At 52.8% G+C, this 24394-nt stretch overlaps 1 protein-coding gene across 1 annotated transcript; it reads right to left on the bottom strand.

The window, feature by feature from the left end:
* Positions 1–19479: 19479 nt before the first annotated feature.
* LOC135326344 (olfactory receptor 14A16-like) lies at positions 19480–20415 on the bottom strand. The gene has a single exon (XM_064504225.1). The coding sequence runs from the start codon at positions 20413–20415 to the stop codon at positions 19480–19482; it is 936 nt and encodes a 311-aa protein (XP_064360295.1).
* Between the last annotated feature and the right edge of the window lie 3979 nt (positions 20416–24394).

The following is a 24394-nucleotide window of genomic DNA, read 5'->3' as shown; positions in this document are numbered from 1 at the left end:
TGGTTTGCAGATGGCAACAAAGCGGTCATAGGCCATGACAGTGAGGAAAGAATACTCAGCCAAAACAAAAAAGACAACGAAAAATACCTGGGCAGCACATCCCGAGTAGGAAATGGCCCTGGTGTCCCACAGGGAATTGGCCATAGATTTGGGGACAGTGGTGGAGATGAAGCCAAGGTCGAGGATGGAGAGGTTGAGCAGGAAGAAGTACATGGGGGTGTGGAGGTGGTGGTCGCAGGCTACAGCTGTGATGATGAGGCCATTGCCCAGGAGGGCAGCCAGGTAGATACCCAGGAAGAGCGAGAAGTGCAAGAGCTGCAGCTCCCGTGTGTCTGCAAATGCCTGGAGGAGGAACTCATTGAGGGAGCTGCTGTTGGACATATGCTCCCTCAGGAACCTAGGGTACTGTCTGAAGAAAAAGAGATTTTGACAAGGTTGGATAGACTTCTCTGAGCAAAGCTTTCTCTTAACCACCCCCAAACACACACATATTACTTTTCCCCATCTTGGTAGGAGCATCATTGAGGTCCTTGGCTTGAGCTGCTGTTCACACTGCCCGAGTCTGCCATGAGGAGCAGGGACCTCCACTCGTGGGATCCTGAGGAGTCAGCCCTGACCTACAGCAGTGATTACACGGGAACAGGGGTGACTCAACTTTTATACTCACAGTTCTAGTGAGCCTTAATCCACTCACAATGTAGAAGGGCTTTTCAGCATCTTCCCTCCCAGCTTTAAACACTGTCGATTCCTTAATAATTTTAAGGCTTTTCTTTTAGATGTCACACTTGAGGAGGATTCTTGAAGGTAGAAATCCTCAGCATTGCTACTGCACTCAGAGCGACCAGCTGTAATTCTGGAGAGGCAAAAGGATTCACTCCAGCTTTAGTGCAGAGCAAGGAGAGCTGGTCTGTCCATCTGCCTTGTTCCCAGCTGCGCTGTGCTCCCACCTCAGAGGTGGAGGACGATCCTATTCTTGTTACCCTAAAAAGAAATGCGACAGCTGAGAGCAGAGGAATCCAGGTTCAAAGTGCAGATCAACTGACCCAGCACCCTTTCTCAGAGAACCTGAGCGAGGTCTCAGCCTTCCCCTTCTAGCCAGGAAGACACTGAACTCCTTCCAGCTGCCCAAATCCAGCCACCCAATAGCATTTCCATGGCCTCAGTATCTAAATAGCTTCTCCAGGGCATCCCTAGATAATACTCAGAGGCAATGGGAGAGCTGTGCCCTTCTGGAGGGCAGCCTGCAGCATAGCTGGGCACCCCAGAGAAGTAGCTGAATGTCCTAAAGATGGAGTGTCCAGGAGAGAGAGTTGGCTCATTCCCAGCCCCCCAACACTGCATCGCTCAGAACCCCACAGGTTAAAGGGAGGCTTGAGCACTTCAGTGTCAAGGACATGTCTGCATGGCAGGACCTGCTGGGTCAGTGTCTGAACGGCATCGGAAACCCTGCTGCTCAGACAGTCCAAGGGGAATAACAAGAGCAGCATGGAAAGGTGGGAAACAGAGCAATACCATGATATTTCTGCTCATGGAGGAAGGGACAAGGGAGAGACAGATGGGCATTCAGGAGTTTCCCCTCTTCTGGATGTCTGGCTGCCAAGGAAACAATTTATGCCCTAAATCCCACAGCCTTGAGAGCAGAGGGCTGTGCTGGCTGGCAGAGGAGAGGAGGTGCTGGAGTTGATGGTTTCCTCTCACACTCTGAGCATGACTCTGCTGCCTGGAGCCGTCCCTGCGGGCAGCTGTGTCTCTGTCCCCACGTCTCTCCCCTGCCAGTGCTCACAGACCCCATCCCACCCGCTGGGTGCTCAGCTCTGCCCTGCAGAAACCTCCCAGGGGCAGGACACTGCCCAGGGCACCTCCGTGGTTGCAGGTCCTCCGGAGCAGGGGAGACAAACCTTGGTGAGGCTGGAAAGGTGCTGCTGGCTCTGTGTGTAGGCTTCAGGGTGGATGAAGGCATTTGCTGAGTGCCTTCCAGAGCTGCTCCTCTCTCAGTGTCACTGTCTCAGTTCTCTCTCTAAACCTGACAGATCCAGTGCTATTTCACCCCACCCAAACAGAAAATAACTAAAAGCACAGAGTCATGAAAAATCCCTCTCTTTCAGGTATCCCCTGCCTTGGCATTCCTGTTCAAAAGTCACCTCCGGATATGTCCCCCAGCCCTGACCCACACAGCAGCCTCTCAAAGGGAGAATGAATCTGCCCTGCCGGGGTCACTCCCCCCAGCCAGTACTTCTCCCCCAGTGCTGTGGGGAGCTCCCTGGGCAGGCTGAGTGCTGACCCTGGCAGGTGACAGAATCACTGCCCTGGGCACACAGCACCCTGGGGCACAGGGACACTGCTCTGAACCACAGCCCTGGGCAGACCTAGGTGCACACCCAGGCTTCACAGCCCTGCAGCCATCCCTGGAAGAAGGTAGCAGGATGCCCTGTCCCTGTGACCGTGTGTCAGGGAATCCCTGTTCTGAAGCATCTCCCCCTCCTCTGCAAACGAGAAGCCAGGAGAGCAATCCTTAAAAATCTAATAGTTTGACTGGATGAGTTTCAAGACATTTCGAGAAACCCGGTAGCACTGCCCTGCAGCCAGAGACTTACCGTGCAAAGGGCTGTGAAGATTTCTCCCACAAGCAGCTCTCCTCTGTCCTCCCACTCCACACTGCCTTGCACTTCTCTCTGCCTTCTCTCAGCTCATGTCAGCAGCAGCAGGCAGTGCCCACAGCCCTGCTGCTCTTGGCAGAGGAGCTGCTCCTGCACACAGCTGTGTCTGGGCAGTGCTGCCAGGTTGCCATGAGCTCCCTCCATCCCAGGAGCCTGGCCCCACTCAGAAGCAGAGGCCCAGCTGAAGGCCTGAATGTCTCTGTCCCTTGTGCTCCCTCCTCCTGGGAAATGTTCACTGCAATAAACTAAAATAATCACCTATTGTCCCTCTCTAAGCACTGAAGGAGGACTGATAGCAGCATTACAGTTTTCTCATCAGAGGATGGTTATCTATGAAAGATGGAAACGTCCCATTCTGGAAGCCCCTATTCCCACTTTAGTACACCTAAATGGGGACAAAAGCAGAGCTTCTTTTCCCATTGTTCAGATATTCATTTGGATGAGTCAGTTTGGGCTTCTCAGGATGCTTTAGAAGGCCCTGGGCTGGCGCAGGATTCAGATCCTTCCTGTGAGCTCCACAAAAAACACACTGAAGGTGGAATTCCCCTTGCCCAGGCAGAAGTGAGCACAGCATGGATGTCTGCATGCAATATCTTGGTCTAAGCTCCCATTATAATCCCTGGAGATGGAGGGTGGGAGTCAGCTGCTCACACACAATCACCTGGTGACATTGGAAGAGACAGAGGTGGTCCAAGGCATGTGCCAGTGTCTGCTTGCTCTGATGGAGCAAGTGTGACACCTACATCCTTCTAGAGCATGAGTTGGGGGCTAAGTAGGGAATTGCCTTGGCCACTGAAATGGTAATAGATGTCCACTGCTACCAGAGCTCCACTCACTAAGAAGCTGAGACACATGCAGATCCCAGCATTGCAAACATTTCATGCCATCCAGTGCAGGCACTTGTTTCAGTGACAGAGAAATAGGCCTGCAGGGCCATGTCGGATGCCTGGGGTGTCCAGCACAACCATGTGTCTCTAGCGGATACACCATGGGAGCTACAGGAATACCATGCCTCTTTGGAGTGCTTGCTGGGCAAGTGCCCCAGGGCATCTCAGATTTCCTACCAGTGCTCAAACAACTGGATCCCACCACTGCCTTTAGGCCAAGTCCATCCCATCTACAGCCAGGCGTGCTGCATAAATGGGAGAGACACGTCACACCAAGGTCTCCGCTCTAGTCTCTGAACCCCTAAAACCTTCTAGCTTTCCTCCCCCTGAACGTCTTCTCACCCCCAGATGATATGACCAGGAACTGGGCTAATGATGACCTCAGAGTGGCCAAATCACAGGCTGCCCAGGGCCAGAGACTTCTTCAGTGGCTCCTTTTCCTTCCTGCAGATCATTTCACCTCTGCCACAGGACCCAGGGTGCTACAGAGTCAGCTCAGGCAGCAAACCCCTCTCCTGGCATTCCTGCACAGCCCAGCTCTGTTTCTCCCTGGCCTTGCGCACCGCATGGTTTGCTCTTTCAGTGGGAACCTCCTTTCACCATTACATTGCCACCTGATATCTATGGCAGCATGTCTGTGCTCTGAAGTGGGGCCATTGCACACACGGTGTCCTTGGCTCTTGGTAACAGGTTTCACTAGTACAAATCTGTTCCCTGTGCCACAGCTGAGGCTTTTCAACCCAAAGACACACAAGTGCATGCAGGCTGGGGCACAGAGTGGAGCAGATGGAGATGCACAAGCTGTCACAGGACTGAAACAAGGTTGGAATAACTGAGATGCAGTGGGACAGCTCACATGACTAGAGGGCTGTGATGGCAGGGTACAAGTTCTGCAGGCAAGACGGTTGGGGAAGATGAGCAGGGGGGATGCCCTTGGTGTGAAGGGACAGCTCAGATGTATGGACCTCTTGCATGGGATGGACAAAGGTTTGGGTGAGAGCTTGTGCGTGAGCATCAGAGTAGAGGTGACGTTGTGATGAGAGTTACAGACCACCCAACGAGGGTGAGGAGGTGGAGGAGGTGGATACAGTCTCCCTTAAGCAACCTGAGGAATTCAGGAGGTCACAAGGCCTGGTTCTTACAGGGGGGAGTTTAATCTCCCTGACATTCATTGGAAGGGCAAACAGCAGGGTGCAAGCAGTCCAGGAGATTTCTGGAGGGTGTCAGGGACATCTTCTAAGCACAGCTCCCTGATGGGCCAAGAAGGGGGATGCTCACCTGGACCTGGTTCACACACACAGGGAAGCACTGATCAGGCCTGCGATAATCTGTGGAATCCTCGGCTGCAGTGACTGTGGAATAGTGGAGTCCCAGATCATGAGGGCAGTGAGGAAGGACAAGAGCAGTGTACAGGCTCTGGCCTTCAGAGGAGCAGTTTTCGGACTCTCCAGGGAATCCCATTGGAGGCAGCCATGAAGGGCAATGGAACTCAGGAAAGCCAGCAGGTCCTTTAGGGCAGCAGCCACCAAGCACAACGGTGGTCCCTACCGATACTCAGTAAAACTAGTAGACATCTTGGGAGATCAGCTTGGCTAAACAGGATACTATTGTCCACCAAAGTAGGGATGATGTTAGGGAAATCAGAGCTCCCAGAGGATAGACACTTGCAGGGGATGTCAAGGGCATGAAGAAGAGCTGCTACTACTCCAGTAATGGAGAAAGAATAGGAAAGGAACACCTGGGCTCACTGCTGAATGGTGCAGGGGCTCTAATAATAGCAGATTCAGATAGGTCTGAGGAGCTCAGTGCCTTCTTGGCTTCAGTCTGCACCCACAAGGTCTCCTGGGCTGCTGTGCCTCAAGTCAGGGCTCCAGAGCAGAAAAACAGCCAGCAGTGGATGAGCATTGAGTGAGGGATTGCTTGCAAGAGCTAAATCAATACAAGCCTTTGGGTTTAGACGCCTTGCATCTAAGGACATTGGGAGAGCTGTCTGCTGTCTTTACAAGGCCACTGCCTATCACTTTGAAAGGCTGTGGAGATCAGGGGAGGTCCCAATGACCAGAAAAAGGAATATGTTGTGCCCATCTTCAAAAATGGCCACAAGGACCACCCAGGGAGCTGCAGATCCTTCAGCCTTACTTTGGTGGGGACTGTGTCATGCAGCCAGTCCTCTCAGATCACATTTCTGGGCACATGAAAAATGTGCCTGGGAAAAGTCAACATGGATTAACTGAAGACAAATCATTCCTGTGCAACCTGATTGCCTTCTGTGACCAAAGACCTGTGATTGTGGAAGAGCAGAAAATACTGGATGCCATTTATCATGATTTTAGCAAGGTGTTGGACACTGTCTCCACAAATATTCTTGAATACAATAAGACATTACGATAAGATGGATAGACAAGCGGATGAGTAAAAAGCTGGCTGGATGATCGAGCAACCAGGGTATTTTCAATGGTTCATGCTTGACCAGGAAGCCAGGTAAAGGTGGAGTATGCAGGGTTCCATACTATGACCTGTGCTGTCTAACAGGTTCATCAGTGACCTGGAGCATGCAACTCTCATCACGTGTGTAGATGACATCTAATCAGGAGGAAGAATTGTATGTTTGAGGGCTGCCATTCAGAGGGACCTCATTAGGCAGGAGGAACGGGCCGTCAGGAACTTTGTGACATTCAACAAGGACAAATGCAGGTCCTGCACCTGGGGTAGTCCAACAGCCTGCAGTGATACAAGCTAGGGAGTCTTGGGGGCAGAGAGCTGAACATCAGCCAGCAGCCTGCCCTGGCAGCAAAGGAGGCTGCAGTGTCCTGGGCTGCATGAACAGGAGCACAGCCAGGAGATCAAGGGAAGTGATTATCCTCCTCTACACAACACTCGTCAGAGCACATCTAGATACTGCATCCAGCTGGGGCTCCCTGTGGAAGAACGCTGTTGATCACATGGAGTGAGACCAGTGGCAGGCCCCCAAGGTGGTTGGGGCCTGGGGCACTTGCCCTGTGAGGAGAGGCTGAGGAAATGGGTTTGTTCAGTGCAGAGAAGGGAAGGTTTTGGGGAGCACTCATAGCAGCTTCTCAACTCAAAGTTGCCACCAATAAAGAACAAGGTTTTTTACAGGAATTCACGGCAGGAGAATGAGAGGAAGCAGTTAAAAGCTGACACAAGTGCAGTTAAAATTGTATGTAAGGGAGAAAAAGCAACGAGGATCCTGAAGCATTTGAAATGGGTTCCAGAGAGGCTATGGACTCTGTTTTTGGAGCTTTCAGGACACAGCTGGACAAAGTGGTGAGGAACTTGGTGCGAATTCAGTGTTGATCCCCATGTGAGCAGGAGGTTGGACCAGAGTCCTCCCAAGGTCCCTTCTGACCTGAATGGTCCTTGATCCTGTCATCTCTGGCAATAGCTACTGCAATTCTTGCAGGCAGGAATTCCTTTTCCATATGTGGATTAGCACCTGACAAGGCCTCCCCAGAGCCTGAGTGCCTTCTACGATTAAATAGCTCTTTTGGTGGTTGGAGAGCAGAAAGTGTCTTTCAACTTAATTTTAGCAAACTGTTTGACAATCTCCCACAATATTCTTGTGGGATACAACTTAGAACTTTACCGTCTAGATGGGTGGACAACCAGATGGCAAAAGAACTTGTTGGGTGGTCAGGCTCCGCGGGTAGTGGTGAGTGCACAGTACTCTTCTTGGAGGCCATGGAGAAGTGGAGCACCACAGGGTCTCCAGGAACTTGTCCGGTGCAACAGCTTTATTAGTGACATGGAAGAGGCAATACTCAGGACATACTCAGACAGGCAGGAGGAATGGGCTGTCAGGAACCTCAGGAAATTCAACAAGGACAAATGCCAGGTCTTGCACCTGGGAGAAACCAACACCCCACAGTGTTACAGCCTGGGGTCTGAGTGCCTGGGAAGCGGTTCTGTGGAAAAGGACCTGAGGGTCCTGGGGGACAGGGGCAAAACGTGAGCCAGCAGCATTCCCTGGCAGCAAAGAAGGCCAGAAGCATTGTGGGCAGTCTGAGCAGGAGCACAGCCAGGAGGTCAAGAGAAATGATGATCGCCTTCCAGTCAGTATTCATTAGACAATGTAGAGAATACTGCATCCAGTGTTGGGTTCCCACAAAAAGAAAGAGGCTGATAACTGAGAGCCAGTTTGGCCAAGGGCTGTCACAGTAGTCAGGGAGCTGGAGCACTTGCTCTGTGAGGAAATGGGGCTTCTTCAACTTGCAGAAGAGATGGCTTTGCAGGGATCTCATAGCAGCCTTCCAACGGCTAGAGGAGGTCATCAACAAGGTGGAACCCGGCTCTCCACCAGAGTGCATGGTGGAAGGACAAGAGACAATGGGCATAAGTTGAAAGAAGAGACGTTCATGCAGGACATAAGGAAAAGCTTTTCCACTATGAGGATGGTCAAGCTTTGGAAGTGGTTGCCCAGAGAGGCTGTGCAGCCTCCTGCCTTGGAGGTTTCCAAGACCAGACTGGATGAAGCTTGGAGCAACCTGGTCTGACCCCAGAGCTGACCCTGCTGTGAACAGGGAGACTGGGCTAGAGACCTCCTGAGGTCCCCTCCACCTCAATCCCCAAGACAGCCCTGATCAATCCTTTACCTCACTTTGAGTTTCCTAGAGTTTTTTTCTTCCCCCCCTTATCAGTTTGTCTCCTTTACCATCCTGATCCCTTCCCCTACAATCAGCCCACTCCTGCTTACTCTTAACTCATTGGTGCTGTATTGGTTTCTTTTTTGTTTGTTTCTTTGTCTTTTATTTTTCTTTTGACACAGGAGGAGCTAAAGTTCAGAAGGAACTTGAGGTACTCGGGTGATTTGGACAACAGGTACCTCATGAAGATTTACAAGAGAAGTGTCAAGTCCTGCGCATAGGCAGGAATAAACCTGTCCATGAGGAGAGGCTGAGGGACCTGGGCTTCTTTAGCCCACTGAAGTGGAGGCAAAGGGCAGTAGAGTAGGAGGCTGTGACTGCTTGAAGGGTGGTTTCAGAGATGCTGGAGCTTTTCTCGGTAGTGGAAAACAGCATGAGAAAGGGAAAGAGCCACAAGCTGCAGCTTGAGAGATTCAGACTGGACTTCAGGTAAAGAGAATCTCACTCCTAGGGTAGTGCTGTGGTGCTACAGGTCACCTAGAAGGAGTCTGTGATCAGCCCTTGGCTTTGTGTTTCAAGGAAAAGCAAGTGAGGACAGGAAGACATCAGGAGAGGTCGGGAGATCCCGGGGTGGTTCATAAAGAGATAACAAAGGCTGCTTAGACACACAGTGAAGGAGTTGTTGGAGTGTTCTCATATATATATACTTTTTTAATGTTGAAAACAGTTCTTCCCCTTTCCAGGCAGAGCTCAGGTGTCCAACCACAAGCACCCAGTGGCACTTGGAGAGGCCCCGGTGTCTCTGAGGCACCTGCCTGGGCCTGGCAGCTCTCACAGGGGGCCTGCAGGAGACCGGAGCCCCTTGGAGCTGCATAGGGAGGTTGGGCAGAGGGGACCAGGGCACCTGCAATGGCACCAGACATCCATGACCCTGTGACTGCATCCCAGCCCAGCTCTGAATATCACTTTCAATTTCTGACAAAAAGATAATGCATAATCTCCCCAGAAGACTAGTATACCGAAACAGAACAAATCAAGAAAGACAATAAGAACACAAAGAAATGAAAAGCTGGAAAGTATAAGAAAACATCTATTTGCTTTAAATCATTTTTCTTAATTCCTTGCTTCTTTCATTTTTAATGTCATTTTCTAAACAGTTCTGCTATAATCAGGCCTGCACCATTAAACAAGATATTTTTGTGTCTCATACAGAGACCAGTACTCAGAAAACCACCCCCTGCCCACGGCTGTCCATGCCACTCCTCACTCTTTGCACAGAACACATCAGACTCTGAGGTGTCGGGCTCTCTTGACTGATGAGGAAAGCAGGGTGACCAGCTTCGTCTATTTTTGGATGGCTAACTTTGCACAAATCTCAACATACCTGTGTTACTGTGACCTTTTAAAGGAGTCCCTAAAACATCTAGCCACACTCCCTTGACATTCCCTGCATGGTCACTGAAGTGTAACTTCATTTTAGGGGACAACAGGGAGGAGGCTGATCTCACCCCCTGCCAGACCCTGTCAGTGCAGATGTCTCTGTCTGACCCAGTTGTCTGCACTTCTGTTTCTAGTCAAAGGAGGGAAATAAGTTGTCTCAACTGAGTTGTTTTGAGATACTTTTCCTAATGACAAGCTAAGGTCCCGTAGCAACTGCCTCCAAAATCTCCAGCACCACGTGGGAACACAGCTATCCCAGGGTTTCTCAGGCAGCAGCAGCCTCTCTATGTGGTCAAATGAATCAAGCCCCAAAGGGAGAATCTAGTCATAAGCTGAAATCTTCTCCAAAAATAACTCAAGGTGATAACTGACAAAATTATATTCAACCTCTTGAAGGACTCCAGATGATGACTACTCGTCGTAACAACCCACCAACACCACCAGAGTGAAACTAGCAACTTTAGGACCCAGGGTAGCAGGGGAAGAGTGAGCGTAACACCTGGAAAGGGGTGGAAACTGAAAAGTATGTGTATAACAGTTTAAACTGTTATTATTGTAAGTATTATATTTCTCTTTCTATAATAGTTAGATCTGGCTGGTAATGATTCTTGGATTAGACTGCTAAGACATTCTAAGTGGCAAAACACACACGTGAAACACACACGGACACAGACACACACACACACATGCATGACTCTATCTTAGGGCCAGATGGTCACTTCAGGGGTCCCAGGGAGGGCTAGGCCATGTCCCTGTAGTGTGGGCCCAGCCACTCTGCTCTGTAGGGGGACTGGCCTTAACCTCAGACCCTGTTGGTCTGCACCACTTGACTTAGAGGATAAAGACTGCTCTCTGCAGTGTGCAGCAGTGTTGGTTTTAGTAGTGTGAAGGTACCCACTTCATAAATGGAATACACTTTCCCCACAACTGTCCCAAAGTTTTTTTTTTTCTTTGATGGAACAGACTGGTTCACTCTAAAAGAAAACCTGGGACTGAACCATTATGCATTTAGTGGGGACCAGATTCAGGGAGAAGCCAAGGGGCTAAACGTTTTGAGAAAGCAGATGTGACATCACCTAAGCAAGTCTTTTGGTATCTCCCTCGTGGTACCAGAAGAAACTGTCATATTTCAAAAGTGACCCACCCATCAGTTCTGGACATCGACCTGAGGATGGAATACTTTTCCTTTGGAAGGGGCCTGTGTCTGTTAATTACAGAGGGAAGCTCTGGGTGGGAGCCAGGTGCCCAGGCATAGACATCTGATTCTGTTCTAGACACCTCGAGGCATTGGAGACATCCCTAAAGGCTGTGAGAAATGACACAGAAGCTATGGGAATCCTGTGCCCTATGTACCAAGGTACCCCCTGTCCCCAGTAAGGAGACTGTTTCTTCTGTGGCCTCATCTCTTTGATGAGAGCAGCCTCCATGGCCACCAGCTACCTTCAAACGAGAGCTCTGTTCCCTCCTCCACTGTGTTGCTGAGTTTCTTCACACTGACCACTCTGTCTTATGCCTGCACTAGATGTACTATCCTGAGAACACCCTCTGCTGGAAGCCGTAAGAAGCCTTCTTCACCTGCATGTCTCACACTGCCATAGTCAATATCGCGTATGCTAGCTCCATTTTTGGCTATGTGGGACCTGAACACAGCAAATCCTTTCCACTAATCAAAGCCTGAAAAAAGGGTTCAGCAGAGGGTTACCCCCATGGTGAGCAGACAAGCTGCTTTGCTGTAACCCCTCAGCAACTTTGCAGGTTCCTCTAAGAGAGTACATTCAGCAGAAGAATAATTTTAGGTGACATCCAGCAGACTAAGAAGACACAACCCTTTGAATGTTGGAACTTATCCAGAAAATGGGAAGCTGGGACTGTCACCTCTGATTCACTGAGGCTACAGTGATGTTGCTGTAGGTGACTGGGCTTGAGCTTTTGCTCAATTATAGTCAGCAGTTTAATTTCAGCAAATCTTCCAGATGAACCCAGTACAGATATTCCCCAATGGCAGACTAGAGGCAGAGGGCAAGACAGGGTGTTTGGGATCTAGGACTAACCTGAGCCCCAAGTTAAAATGCCAGTGCAAACATGGGGTATTGCCCACTACTGGGCTTCCCATTTTACTCCCTATATAAAAACCACGTGCTATGCTCTGAGACGAGGTCTGGGGGGACAACACAGTTTGTGGAGAACCTCTGTTTCACCACTTAAAACCCATCATCTCCTCCTCTCCCCTTGCATTTTTGAGGCATCCTATTTGCGGAGTCATCTGCTCTTTTCCTTTATATGTCTAAAACCAAATGCAGAGGTGGTGGGCAAAACATCAGCATTTATTGCCTGTATTTTCCCTGGGCTTTCTTCTGTTAGATGTGTTGTCCCGATCCAATATCGGGGGGGGTTTGTTATGATCCCAAGGACGAGATTAAGATGCTAAAACCGGTCAAATATCGTACAACCTTTTAACTTTATTTTCCACGGAGTGGGGAGAAAAGGTGGGGGGAGAAGGCGAAGGGGAGGAGAGAGAGAAAGAGAGAGAGAGAAAAGGGGGAGAGAGAAAGAGAAATCACCACCCGTGGATCCAGCGGCGTCCCGTTGGTCCTCTTCACCCTGGGTGTAAATTTTAGCGATGCGCGTGCAGTAATTACAACTCGAGCAGGGTCCGACCCTAGGTTCCCACTGAAAAGTTTGGAATGACACGCGTGCAGTAGTTACAGCTCGAGTTGGGTGCCTCCAAAGAGGGACCCCGAACAAAGAAATCCCTGGGCAATTATAGCTTTTTCAAATTAAGTTTCCCACCCCTCACGCGGTAGTTCAGACCAATAGTAATTTTTGGGTCTGGGGTCTCCTGCTCCCTATTGGGTCTCATCGTTGTTCCCAGGCAGGCTGCTTTTCTCCCTTATCTTTATTGTTGCGGTTTCTGCTGACAAATGTGTTGATTCCTCCGGTTCTGCCCTTCTTTCTCAGGGCCCTGACAAACAGGTGTTGTTCCAGCAATTAGCACTGCCCCAGCAGTGACAATAGGTGTTATCTTCCAAGGTCCTGACGAGGAGGATATAATCCAGACCCCCACTAATTAACACTGTTTCAGCAGTGAGGGGAGGCTTTGTTTCCCAGGGTCCTGGCACCCAAGCAGGCCTTACTTCAAAGCCTTGACATCCTCCCTCCCGGAGTGTGAAGCATAGGAATGCAAACTGCTTGTAACTCCCTTATCTTTCCAGTCTGCACCAGCTCTGGGGCCCTTTCTCACTGAACTAGGGAGTGCGGCTAAGCAAGTTTTATAAAAGTTGTGTTAAGCAGCAGTAATTTGCAGTCCAGGTCCCAAAGTCTCTGTCCAATCGTGGTCCGGTTCAGCGCAGGCTCGGTGTGTCCTGCATGGTCACGGGAGGGGTCGCAGCAGCTCAGTCCTGTTTCCGCTGGGAACAGATGGCTTGTTCGGGGTTTTGGTTTGCTTGCACCTTATGTACCAAGAAATGTTTAAGGCAGAAGTTCACTCATCTGTCCGCCACAACCACCACCAAGAGCCCAGACCACAGCTCCTTGTTCCCAGCACTCCTGCGGCTCTGCACTGAGGGTAAGGGCTTTGGGAGCTCCTTCCTGAGGGGTCGCACAGAGACTGCTAACTGTGAAAAGGGCTGTGGATCCTGGGCTGTGGGGGTGGCTGGACAGGGTGGGGGCTGCCATGAGAGCCCAGTTGTAGGGTCCCAATGGGGCCAAGGGGTGAGAGGATGCGGCCCTGCCCCGCCCAGGGGCAGCAGGACGCTGCCCGCGGGCTCCAGCACTCCTGCCATACCCAGGGCCCCCGTGCCCACACCAGGGCCAGCACCGGCACCAGCACTGGCACCGGGGCTGCTCCCCCACGCCCAGCATGGTCCCTGGTTGCAGGGCAGCCGGGAGCCCCACGGGGCCCCTGCGGCAGAGCCCAGACCCTGCGCAGCAGCAGCCTGGCCCTGGGGCCTGCACTGCCCGGGCACATGGCTCCGGGCTGCCCCCAGGCCCTGCCGCGCCCCGCACTGCCTCACGCTGCCACCCACAACATGGCGCCCTGCCGCGGGGGAGGGGGGGAGGGATGGGAAGGGAGGGGAGGGGCAGAGCTGATCACCAGGGCAGGAGTCTGCAACGTTTCCCTGGCAACGCCCCAGTGCTGCCTCCTATTGGCTGGTGTGAGGAGGGGGCGGGGCTGCATTTGACTGGTGGCTCTGTCCGCCAATTGGAGTGCAGCATGAGGAATAACCCAGACCTGGAAGTGGGCGGGATCAAAGCAGGAGCGAGGGGCCGGGCGAGAGCGGGTGTGAGTGGGACTGGCGGGGCTGTGGGAGCATCCCGATGGTGGTGGGTGCCCTCCCGCCGGGACAGGGGCAGCGGTGCTGCCCGGGGGATGCTTTCCTCCCGGAACTGCAGCAGGGGCTGGTGGGGCCGGGAGCACGGGACAAAGCGCCCTGGCCCCGGGGCAGCTGCCCTGCGAGCCAGACGTGCCGGCTGCCCCTGAGCAGCTGGGCCGGGGCGGCTGGGGGGTTTGGGGGCAGGAAGCTTTGCCCCTGCCCTGGGTCGCAGACCCCTTGTCCAGCCTTTCCCGGAGCTGCTGCTTTGGGGCAGTAACTGCTCCGTAGCGGGTGTTTCGATGCCCGATGAGCGTTGCGAGGCCCCGGGGTGAGTCCAGGCGGCCGCTCAGGAGCTGGCTGAGCCTTGGGGGAGGCAGGGGCAGCTGCAGGCGGCAATAGCCGCGTGGCCGGGCTGTGGGCAGGTAGGTCACGGCTGTCTGCGAGAGCTGGGCCAGGAGATCCCCAGTGTCAAAGCAGCTCTTGGTCAGTAGCTGCCAGGCCAGCAGGAGCCCGTGGCTCGGCTGTTGATGGTGAGGTCACTTCTGCTGGAGTAGCTGATAGGCCAGCAGCAGGAGCAAGGCTTGGATGTTGATCATGAGGTCATTTCTGACTAAGGAACTGATTGGACAGCAGCAAGGCTGTGGCTGGAAAGGTGCTTGTGAGGTCATCTCCAGCTGACCAGTTGATAGGGCAGCAGCAGGTCCATGGCTGGGATCTGTGCTTTTGAGCTCAGTTCTGCCTGAGCAGCTGATAAGCAGGATCTGTCTCATGGCTGGGGAAGTTATCGTGAGGTAGCTGCTGTCTCAGAGTCTCATAGTCCAGTGACAGGCACATGGCTGTGAAGGGGACTGTGAGGTCATCTCCTTCTGAGTCCCTGATAGGCCAGCAGCAGGCCCCTGCCTTGTGAGGTCACTGCAGACAGAGCAGCTGGCAGGCCAGCAGCTGGCACCTGGCTGGGAACTGACTCGGAGGTCCCTGCTGTCCCAGCAGCCTCTGGGGCTGCAGCAGGTGCCTGGCTGTAAAGGTGCCTGTGAGGTGCCTTCTGGGTGAGAAGCCAATAGGCCAGCAGCAGGCTGTGAAGTGGGGAATGTGCTGGTGAGGTCAGTTGTGTGTCGGTATGTGATAGGCCAGCAGCAGGCTGTGAAGTAGGATATGTGCTGGTGAGGTCAGCTGTGTGTCTGTCCGTGATAGGCCAGTAACAGGCCCCTTGGTGGGAATGGACTTTGACGTCATTTCCTCCAGAGCAGCAGGGAGGCCAGCAGCAGGCACGTGGTGAAGAGATGTTTGTGAGCTCAGCTCTGTCTCAGTGCCTGGTAGACTGTGTGGAGGCACATTGCTGGGAGAGTCGCTGTGGGGTCACTTGTCTGTGCAAGGCTCACAATTGGCTAATGGCTTGGGCATTTGCTTGTGTGGTCACTTGTGCCTGAGTCCCTGATAGGCCAGCAGCAGGCAGACAGGTGTGGAAGCAGACTGTGAGGTCTCCTTGGTCAGAGTAGCTGGTAGGGCAGCAGCATGTTCATGGCAGGGGAAATAACTTCAGGAAACTTCCTTGTCTCAAAGCCATAGACCATCAGCAGGCACCTGGTGGGGGTATGGACTTGTGAGGCTACTTCCATCTGAGCAGCTGCTAGGCCAGGAGAAGGCCCATGGCTTGGGTGTTGGTGGTGAGGTCACTCCTGGGTTTGGTGAGTGTGCTGGGAGGAGGGATTGACAGCTGCAGAGCGCTACAGCAGTATAGAGATGCAACTAATAAATCAAGCAGAGGTAGGCAATAACATTCCACACCATCTGACACGGATTTTATTCCACTCTCCGTCATCATGAATTAATAGTGCTGCATTTAAAATGTGGATGATGTTCTCTGGTAAACATAGGCATGAGGGTTGACTTTGTAGTTCTTGCTAATAATGTGGGCTTACAACCTGCTACTGGTAGATGAGGGAGTCCTGCTAGAATGTTTATGCTGCTAAATGAATGAAGTGCTGGTGTGAGCAGTGATGTTAGTAATCACTGCTTTCCAGGGTCTGTGTGCTGTAATAATTCTGCACCACAAAAACACCAGGGCGCTTCTGAGATTCTCCTCCAAGACCTGAACGATATCTCTGTCCTCTGCTTCCTGGAGGTGGGAAGTGAGCAGTGCAGGGCTGTGCCTGGCTGCTGAGAGGAAGGGCCTGTTGCAAGGCCTTGGAGGACTGGAAGGGAATGGCAGGGCTGGAGAGTTGGTGTGTGTGTGTTTTGTGGCCCTGGGGGTGCCCTGGCTGCCACCATGTGTGGTGCTGTGCCCTGTGTGTCCCTGCTGCAGAGGTGCGTGTTGGCTGGGAGCCCTTTGTGAGGGGAGGGGTGGGGGGTGCAGCGTGTCACAGTGATGGGGTGTCCTGTGGTGGGGACAGGTGGTGGCCCCCATGTCTTAGCACTTGTCCCAGGAGGAGGTGCCTGGAGAGAGCAGTGCTGTGCGTGGGGAGTGCTGCCAGGCTGGGGAGCTGGGGAGCCCTTGGAGGTGAGGACATGAATTGTCCCGTAGGGCCCAGGCTGCCCTGGTGGCGAGAGCCAGGGGTGCTGGCAGCCTGCTGCCTTCTGTATGCTGAGGTTCAGGCCTTGAGCTTGCGAAGCTCTTGCCAGGATCTGCAGGCAGGATGCAGAATAAAGGCCAGGGAGTGTTTCTGCTTGCTCTGAGATCTGAACCAAGGCTGCTTTTCCCCTCCTTTCCTCTTATTTGCTTTTCTTCATGACACCTTTCCCTGCAGCAGTATTTGCTGAAGGAGGAGGAGGAAGAGGCCATGGGAGATGCTCATTCCCAGCTGGGCTTTTCTCCTGTTGCACGTGCGTCCATCTTCCAACCAGATTCCCAGCTTTGGGCAGGCATTGTAGATCCTGTGTGCTGGAAGCGGGTACTTCTGCTCCTGTCAGGCAAGTTGGGTCACACTTCATGGTATAACGGGGACATGCAGCCCCATCTGTGACATTTTCTGGTGAAAAGCCTCCTTTTGGCAGCAGGCAGTGCAGGACTGAGGAACAGATTTGATGCTGAGGCTCAGCACAAGGAGTGTGATCAGGAAGCACCCATTGCTGGGCAGAGCGTAGTTTTCTGCCAGGTGCCAGCTAGGGACACGTGAGCGTCTCCAGTCCCATGAGTCGTTCTGTCTTGGGCCGTGGTTGTCCAGCAAAGACAGAGCAGCGTTTTTGGATGTGGAGGAGCTAGCAGGCAGCTCGATAGAGCTGCTGGAAAGTCCCTGAAGGACCGTGAATGATGAGAAAAGAGGAAGAAGGGTGTTTGTGCAGGATGAAAATGGGGAAGTAAGAAGCAGAGAACGACAAAGTCAGCGTCTTACTAATCCAGACAATGTGCCGCGTGTCCCTGTAGCTTAACCCAATTATAGACTAGAGCTAGACGTGTGAACAATGATCTTTAGCGAATCACGTATAAAAAGGATTACGTATGAAAAATCTGTACAAGTAGAAGTATACGTGTATAACCTCAATAAAGGGTCTTCTGATTCACCCGCATCAGGAGTCCATGCCTTAACTCTCCCTCAACAGGTTTCCTTGCCAAGGCTTTCCTGACTTCAGGGAGAGGGCAGGTCCAAAGCAGAGATGGGGAATCAGGTCAGCAGGATGGGGACAGGGTCAGGTCAGCACCTGAGAGGTGCAGGGCCAGGCACAGACATGTCCACAGCGACACTCAGGCCAGCCCCAAGGACAAGGACAGCAGCTCCCTGGCAAGGGGGGTGAGGCCCTGCAGTGAGGCCAGTCACTCTCTGTCTCCCCTGCTCTTGTGCCCACCAGATCCCCCTCCCTGTCTGCCTGCAGCCCCTCCATGCCCACCCCACTGCCCAGCACAGCACCAGAGCCCTGGCCCTGCAGCCCCTCTGGCAGCTCCTGTTGCCCCGGGGACAGAGCAGCCTGCCCCAAGCTGGTGCACAGAGAAACCTGTTTCTCCTCATTTCCTATCTCTGAATGCCGTCCGCTTTTCTCCTGGGATGTCTCTGCTCCCTAGAGAGCTGTTCCCTAGCAGGCTGTGGGGTTATGTGGCCATGGGGTGGCTCCTGACTCAGCTTTGGCAATGCTGGTTGGAGCCGGAAGCAGACCCAGCTGGGCAGGGATCACCACCACTGATACTGCTGGCACCTGACTGTGCTCATGGACAGTGCTCAGAGGGACCCCAGGACATTTGCAATGGCAGATGTGTTTGGGTGGGCACCAGCTCCAGCCTGTGGTGTTTCACTGCAGGTGCAGGAATCACTCTCCAGTGCCCCTTCCCTGGGACTCCTGGGTCCCCACTGCCTCTCCTGGGATTGCAGAGCCCTCGTTTCCCCCTGCATACCTGGATTTAGTGCTTTACCTTCTGGTTACCCCACCATGGTCCATCCCTCACTTTGTGAGGCTCCACTCACTGCCCACCCCCACGCACACGCTGTCCCTGGAGATCCCCTGAGCTCTCCTGGGGGCTCAGATTCCCCTCCAGAAGGATGGGCATCTCTCATCAGCACTGTCACCTGTGGGACAGCCCCAGGCACGCAATTCAGAGACCATTCCCCATCTCCACTGGTCACTGACAGATGAACCCTGAATCCAGCCCTCAGTACCTAACAGATAAGCCAAGAACTCTGAGCTCGTCTCCTGGATCCCATGGAGTTCACAAGCAGAAGAACAGGCCCTTTTGTGGTGCAATCCCTTGGGTTTAGTTTTGACTCCATCTGCTGAAGAAAGGCCAGACTTGAGGCACATCACAGGGGAGATCCCCTTTAATTATGGAAATGTTGTTCTGGAGGCCAGGTCTGGCATAAGGGTGCCCATTGCCTGCTCCTGCCTGTACTTCCAGGACACACGCACATGGAAACACAACCCAACCACCACCAGGTCATGAGAACTCCTGGGTCGTATCCACCATATCCACAGCACAGAGCACAGAAGGCCAGCATGGAAATGAAGAGAACAGCTCTAAAAAGAGAAAGTCCTGCTGCTGTGCGAGGAGATGTCTCCAGGAAAGCTGCAGCCCCCACAGAAAGGCTGCAGTGAGGAAATGCCTGCTGCAGCAGTGGGGGGATGATACTGCCACGCACGGGGTCTGTTTCCACAAGCTGCTGCCTGACTCCCCTCCCCTCCACTCCCCCTCCACTTGTAGTGTTGGGGTGCTGTAGAGGGAAGGGACCAGCCCATGGTGACACTTGGCTGCCACTCTTGCAGGAGAGGGGTGTGAGATCACACCCTGACTGTGTCCAGGGGAGCTGAGTCTCCTAATGGACATGGGACCTGTGGTCTCACACTGCCTGCTCTCGTCTGAGCCTGACTCTGTGCCCTTGAACTCCCTTGAAGAGACCCTGCAGAGGGGAACCCTCCTCATTGCCTTGAGGGCGTCTGAGCAGCTCAGAGTAGGGAGCTCTGAGGTTCACCCACCTCCGCTGATGAAGGGGGACGTCTGGCTTCCTGCTTCAACACAGCCTCTGGATCAGATTCAAAGAAGAGATACCTGAGGACAAGTCACACATAACTGAACTTTTTTTTTCTTTTTGCAAGAACGTATCAGAGAAAAGTAAGAAAAAAGAGAAATGAGCAACACAGAGTCCTGATTCCAGATCCCCAGTTATTGCTGCTGATCTTGGACCCATTGGATCAATCTCTTCAGTGCCTCCTTGAGCTCCTTGTTCCTCATGCTGTAGATGAGGGGGTTCACTGCTGGAGGCACCACTGAGTACAGAACAGCCACCACCAGATCCACAGCTGGGGAGGAGAAGGAGGGGGGCTTCAGGTAGGCAAACATGCCAGTGCTGATAAGCAGGGAGACCACGGCCAGGTGCGGGAGGCACATGGAAAAGGCTTTGTGCCGGCCCTGCTCGGAGGGGATCCTCAGCACAACCGTGAAGATCTGCACGTAGGACACCACAATGAAGACAAAACACCCAAAGCCTAAACAAAGACTAACCACAAGAAGGCCAGCTTCCCTGAGGTAAGATTCTGAGCAGGAGAGCCTGAGGATCTGGGGAATCTCACAGAGGAACTGCTTCACAACATTGCCTTGGCAGAGTGGTATTGAAAATGTGTTCCCTGTGTGCAGGAGAGCGTTGACAAAACTACTGCCCCAGGCAGCTGCTGCCATTTTGACACAAGCTCTGCTGTCCATGACTGTGCCATAGTGCAGGGGTCTGCAGATGGCAACGTAGCGGTCATAGGCCATGACTGTGAGGAGAGAACACTCAGCTCCAAGTGAAAAGATAACCAGGAAGAGCTGGGCAGCACATCCCGAGTAGGAAATGGCCCTGATGTCCCACAGGGAATTGGCCATGGCTTTGGGGACAGTGGTGGAGATGGAGCCGAGGTCGAGGATGGAGAGATTGAGGAGGAAGAAGTACATGGGGGTGTGAAGGTGGTGGTCGCAGGCTACGGCTGTGATGATGAGGCCGTTGCCCAGGAGGGCAGCCAGGTAGATGCCCAGGAAGAGCGAGAAGTGCAAGAGCTGCAGCTCCCGTGTGGCTGCAAATGCCAGGAGGAGGAACTCATTGAAGGAGCTGCTGTTCAACATTTGCTCCTTCTGGCCGTGGGGGACTGTCCAAGGAGGAAAAGACATTGACAAGTTAGGAAAGACTTTGAAAGGAAAATAAATAAATAATGTTTTTCCTCTCTTATTAAAAATCCCATATTGCTTCTCTCTTTATTGGGAGGCCCTTTGCCCAGTTCCCTTGCTTGAGCTCTGGTTTGTGTCAGCAGAGTGTATCACGAGGAGCAGGGACCTCTGCCCATAGGTTCCGGAGGAGTCTGTCCTGCTGTACAGCAGGGGGTACATGGGAATGGGGGTGACTAGCTCTGAGACTCACAATTTCTGTCAAATGAAATTCACTCATCTTGTGGAAGAGCTCTTCACCATCTTCTCTCCCAATTCTAAAGGACAAGGGTTGCAGAAGTGAGTTTCAGGGATTTTTAAAATATTGTTGATTTTCTTTGAGAGGCCCTCACCTCCCTTGGGGAGTGCTCTTTAAAAGTAGAAATCCTTGGCATTTCTACTGTGAGTCCTGAGAGGAAAGCATGCACTGTCACTTGGAGTGGGGACATCTCGACTGTCTAGTAGTCTCCTTCCTACCTGTCCTGTGCTTGCACCTCTTTGAGCTGGAGCATGCTGTTCCCCCAAAAGAAACCAGCCCCTGCTGAGAGCAGACAAGTCCAGTTTCAAAGTGCAGATCTCCAACCTTCTCACCCTTTCTCCAGGCACCTGAGGGAGGTCTCCACACTCCTCTTCTAGCCAAGGACACACAGGGCTCTTTTCAGATGCCCATTTACAGCCTCCCACCACCATCTCCATGCTCTCAGCATCTCTGCAGCTTCATAGAGATGCTATGAGATCACAGAGATGCTATGAGACAGCTGTGTCTTTCTAGAGTGCAGCTTACAGCCTGGCAAGACCCAACAGGGAAACAGTCAGGACTGTTAGGACTGAAGATGGGGTCTCCTCAAAGGAGAGTCAGCTCATTTCCCAACTCCACAGACTGTGTTTCCTTTATCTGCACAAGTTTGAAGGGGGCTGGGGCAACCTCATTTCCACGCAGATTCCTCTGCTCTAAAACTCGCAGTGCTGGTGTCTGAACTTCAGCTGAAACCCTCAACCCCAGGCAGATCGAGAGAAGAACAGGAGCAGCATGGACAGGAGGGAAAAAAAAGGAGCAACATCATGATCCCAGTGGTGAAGGAGGCAAGGAGACAGAGAGACAGAGGGGCACTTGGGAAAGCCTTCACCTTACCCAGCTGGGCATGCTGCCTCTCAGACAGTGACATTTGCAGAGCAGTTGCTCTCAGCCCCTTTGTTGGGCAGCACAAAACAGGCCCGTGGCAGCTGTCAGGCCCCTCTCCTCTGCCAGAGGTCTGGCTGCAGAGGAGGCAGCTCATGCCCTGGACGTCACGACTGTCAGGGCAGAGGCTCTGCTGGGTGGGAGAGAAGAGATGGGGGAGTGCTCAGAGGAAGGTGTCTGCATTGGAGGGACTGACCATGACTTGCCCAAATCCATCCTCCCATGATGATTTTGTTCACCGTTCCCTCCCATTCCCTGCCCATCTCTGCTGCCTGGCACTGTCCCTGCTGCCTGGAGCTTTCTCTGTCCCAACATCTTTTACTTGTCAGTGCTCACAGACCCTGTCCCACTCTCTGTGTGCTCAGTTCTGCCCTACAGAAACCTTCCAGGACTGAAACCTGGGCAGGGAAATCCCTGTGCTTGCAGGTGCTAAACACATAGACCCTGATAAATCCATAAAGGTAGTGCTGGTGCTGCTGTAGGCTGAGGTGGGGTTGAAGGGGTTTGCTGAGCTTTCTCACAGACCTCCTCATCTCCGAGAGTGAAGGTTAGTGAGTCCCAGTTCCTTGCCAAAAGAGCAAAATCTTTTTTCTCCCTGCCAAAATAAGGAAACTGAAAGCCCTGGAAGGAAAGCTCCTTCCCTTTCATGTAGCCCTTTTCTCACCTTCCTCTGCAGTGCAGGGGCACTGCTCTGAATCACAGCTCTGGGCAGACCTAGGTGCACGCCCCGGCTTCAGAGCCCTGCAGCCATCCCTGGGAGAGGGTAGCAGCATGTCCTGTCCCCATGATGGTGTGGCAGAGAATCCCTGCTGTAAAACATCTCCCCCTCCTCCAAATGGGAGATGCCAGGAGAATGACCCTTAAAAAACCTATCAGTCTTGGGATGGAATAGGTTTAAAAGAGCCATCCAGGAACCTCAGTAGCATTGCCCTGCAGCCAGAGACTTACTGTGCAGAGAGCTGTGAAGATTTCTCCCACAAGCAGCTCTCTGTCCTCCCACTCCACACTGCCTTGCACTTCTCCCTGTCTTCTCTCCTCTCATGTCAGCAGCAGCAGGCAGTGCCCGCAGCCCTGCTGCTCCTTGCAGAGAAGCTGCTCCTGCACACAGCTGTGCCTGGGCAGTGCTGCCAGGCTGCCATGAGCTCCCTCCATCCCAGGAGCCTGGCCCCACTCAGGAGCAGAGGCCCAGCTGAAGGCCTGAATGTCTCTGTCCCTTGTGCTCCCTCCTCCTGGGAAATGTTCCCTGAAGTAGACCAAAATAATCACCTAATGCCCTTCTCTAAAGAGTGGAGTGAGACTGATTCCAACATTGCAGTTTATTTCATCAGACGGTGACTCTGGAAGCCCTGAATTCCCATGTCTTAGCTAGGCAGGACACCTAGGCAGGGACAAGAAGGCAGTTCATTGACACATGGTTCAGGTGTTGATTTATTTGAGTCAATCTGGACATCACACGCTGGTATAGAAGCCCCTGGGATGCAGTGGGATTCAGATCCCTCCTGTGAACTGCACAGACATGCAGGAGGTGGGATTCCCCTTGCCAAAACTGAAGTGAGCACAACATAGAGGTCTGCATGGGAGCTCCTTGTCTAAGCTCCCGTTATAATCACTGGAGATGGAGGGTGGGAGTCATTTGCTCATAGACAAACACCTGGGGACAGCTGAAGAGACAGTGGTGGTCCCAGGCATGTGCCAGTGTCTGCTTGCTCTGATGGAGCGACTGGGAGACCTGCATCTGCCTAGAACATCTGGTGGGGGCCAGGTGGGGAATTGCCTTGGCCATCTGAAATGACACTAGATGCCATCTATTACTACTAAAGCTCCACTCACTATGAAGCTGAGACATATGAAGACTCCAATGTTACAAACAGCTATTGTGCTCCAGTGCAGACACTTGATTTAATGACACAGAAATAGGCCATAGGCAGGGCCATGTTCCATGCTTGGGGTGTCCAGCACAACCACATGTCTCTATCAGATACAGCATGGGGCCTAAAGGAAAACCATGCCCCTTTGGAGTGGTTGCTGGGCAAGTGCCCCAGGACATCTTGGGTTTCTTACCCATGCCCAAAGAAATGAATCTCCAACACTGCCTTTAGGGAAGGTCTGTACTGTCTGCATCTAAGTGTGCTGCATAAAAGGGAGGTACATCACACCAAGATCTCCACTCTAGTCTCTGCACTCTCAACCCTTCTAGCTGTCCTCCTCCTGAACATCTCCTCACTCCGCCAGATGATTTGAACAGGGACCAGGCAAATGATGACCTCAGGGTGCATGGATCAGAGACTGCCCAGGCCCAGGGACTTCTTCAGTTGCACCTTGACCTTCCTGGAGATTGGTTCAATAAGTCTGTCAGAGGGCAAACATGCAGACTCAGCTCAGGCAGCAAACCCCTATCCTGGCATTCCTGCATGGCCCAGCTCTGTTTCTCCCTGGCCTTGGGCCCTGCAGGGTTTGCTTTCTTCGTGGCAACCTCCTTTCACCATTACATTGCCACCTGCTAGCCATGCCAGGATGTCACCACTTGCAATCAAAGCCTCTGCATACGTGAGGTCCTTGGAAACATGTTTTCCTGTGACAAATCTTCGGTGGGCACCACAGCTGAGGTGCTGAAGCCAACATATATGCAAAGATATGCAGCCTGGGGTGTGGGCAGGAGCAAATGGAGATGCACAAGCTGTCACAGGACTGCCACATGGTTGGAAGATCAGAGATGTGGTG

This window comes from Dromaius novaehollandiae, unplaced genomic scaffold (assembly GCF_036370855.1).
Source record: "Dromaius novaehollandiae isolate bDroNov1 unplaced genomic scaffold, bDroNov1.hap1 HAP1_SCAFFOLD_27, whole genome shotgun sequence".
Lineage (NCBI taxonomy): Eukaryota > Metazoa > Chordata > Aves > Casuariiformes > Dromaiidae > Dromaius > Dromaius novaehollandiae.
This window is presented reverse-complemented; position numbering and strand designations above follow the sequence as displayed.

What these genes read in the sequence shown, in the direction of transcription:
- LOC135326344 (XM_064504225.1), bottom strand. Translation starts at nt 20,415, where the DNA reads ATGTTGAACAGCAGCTCCTTCAATGAGTTCCTCCTCCTGGCATTTGCA.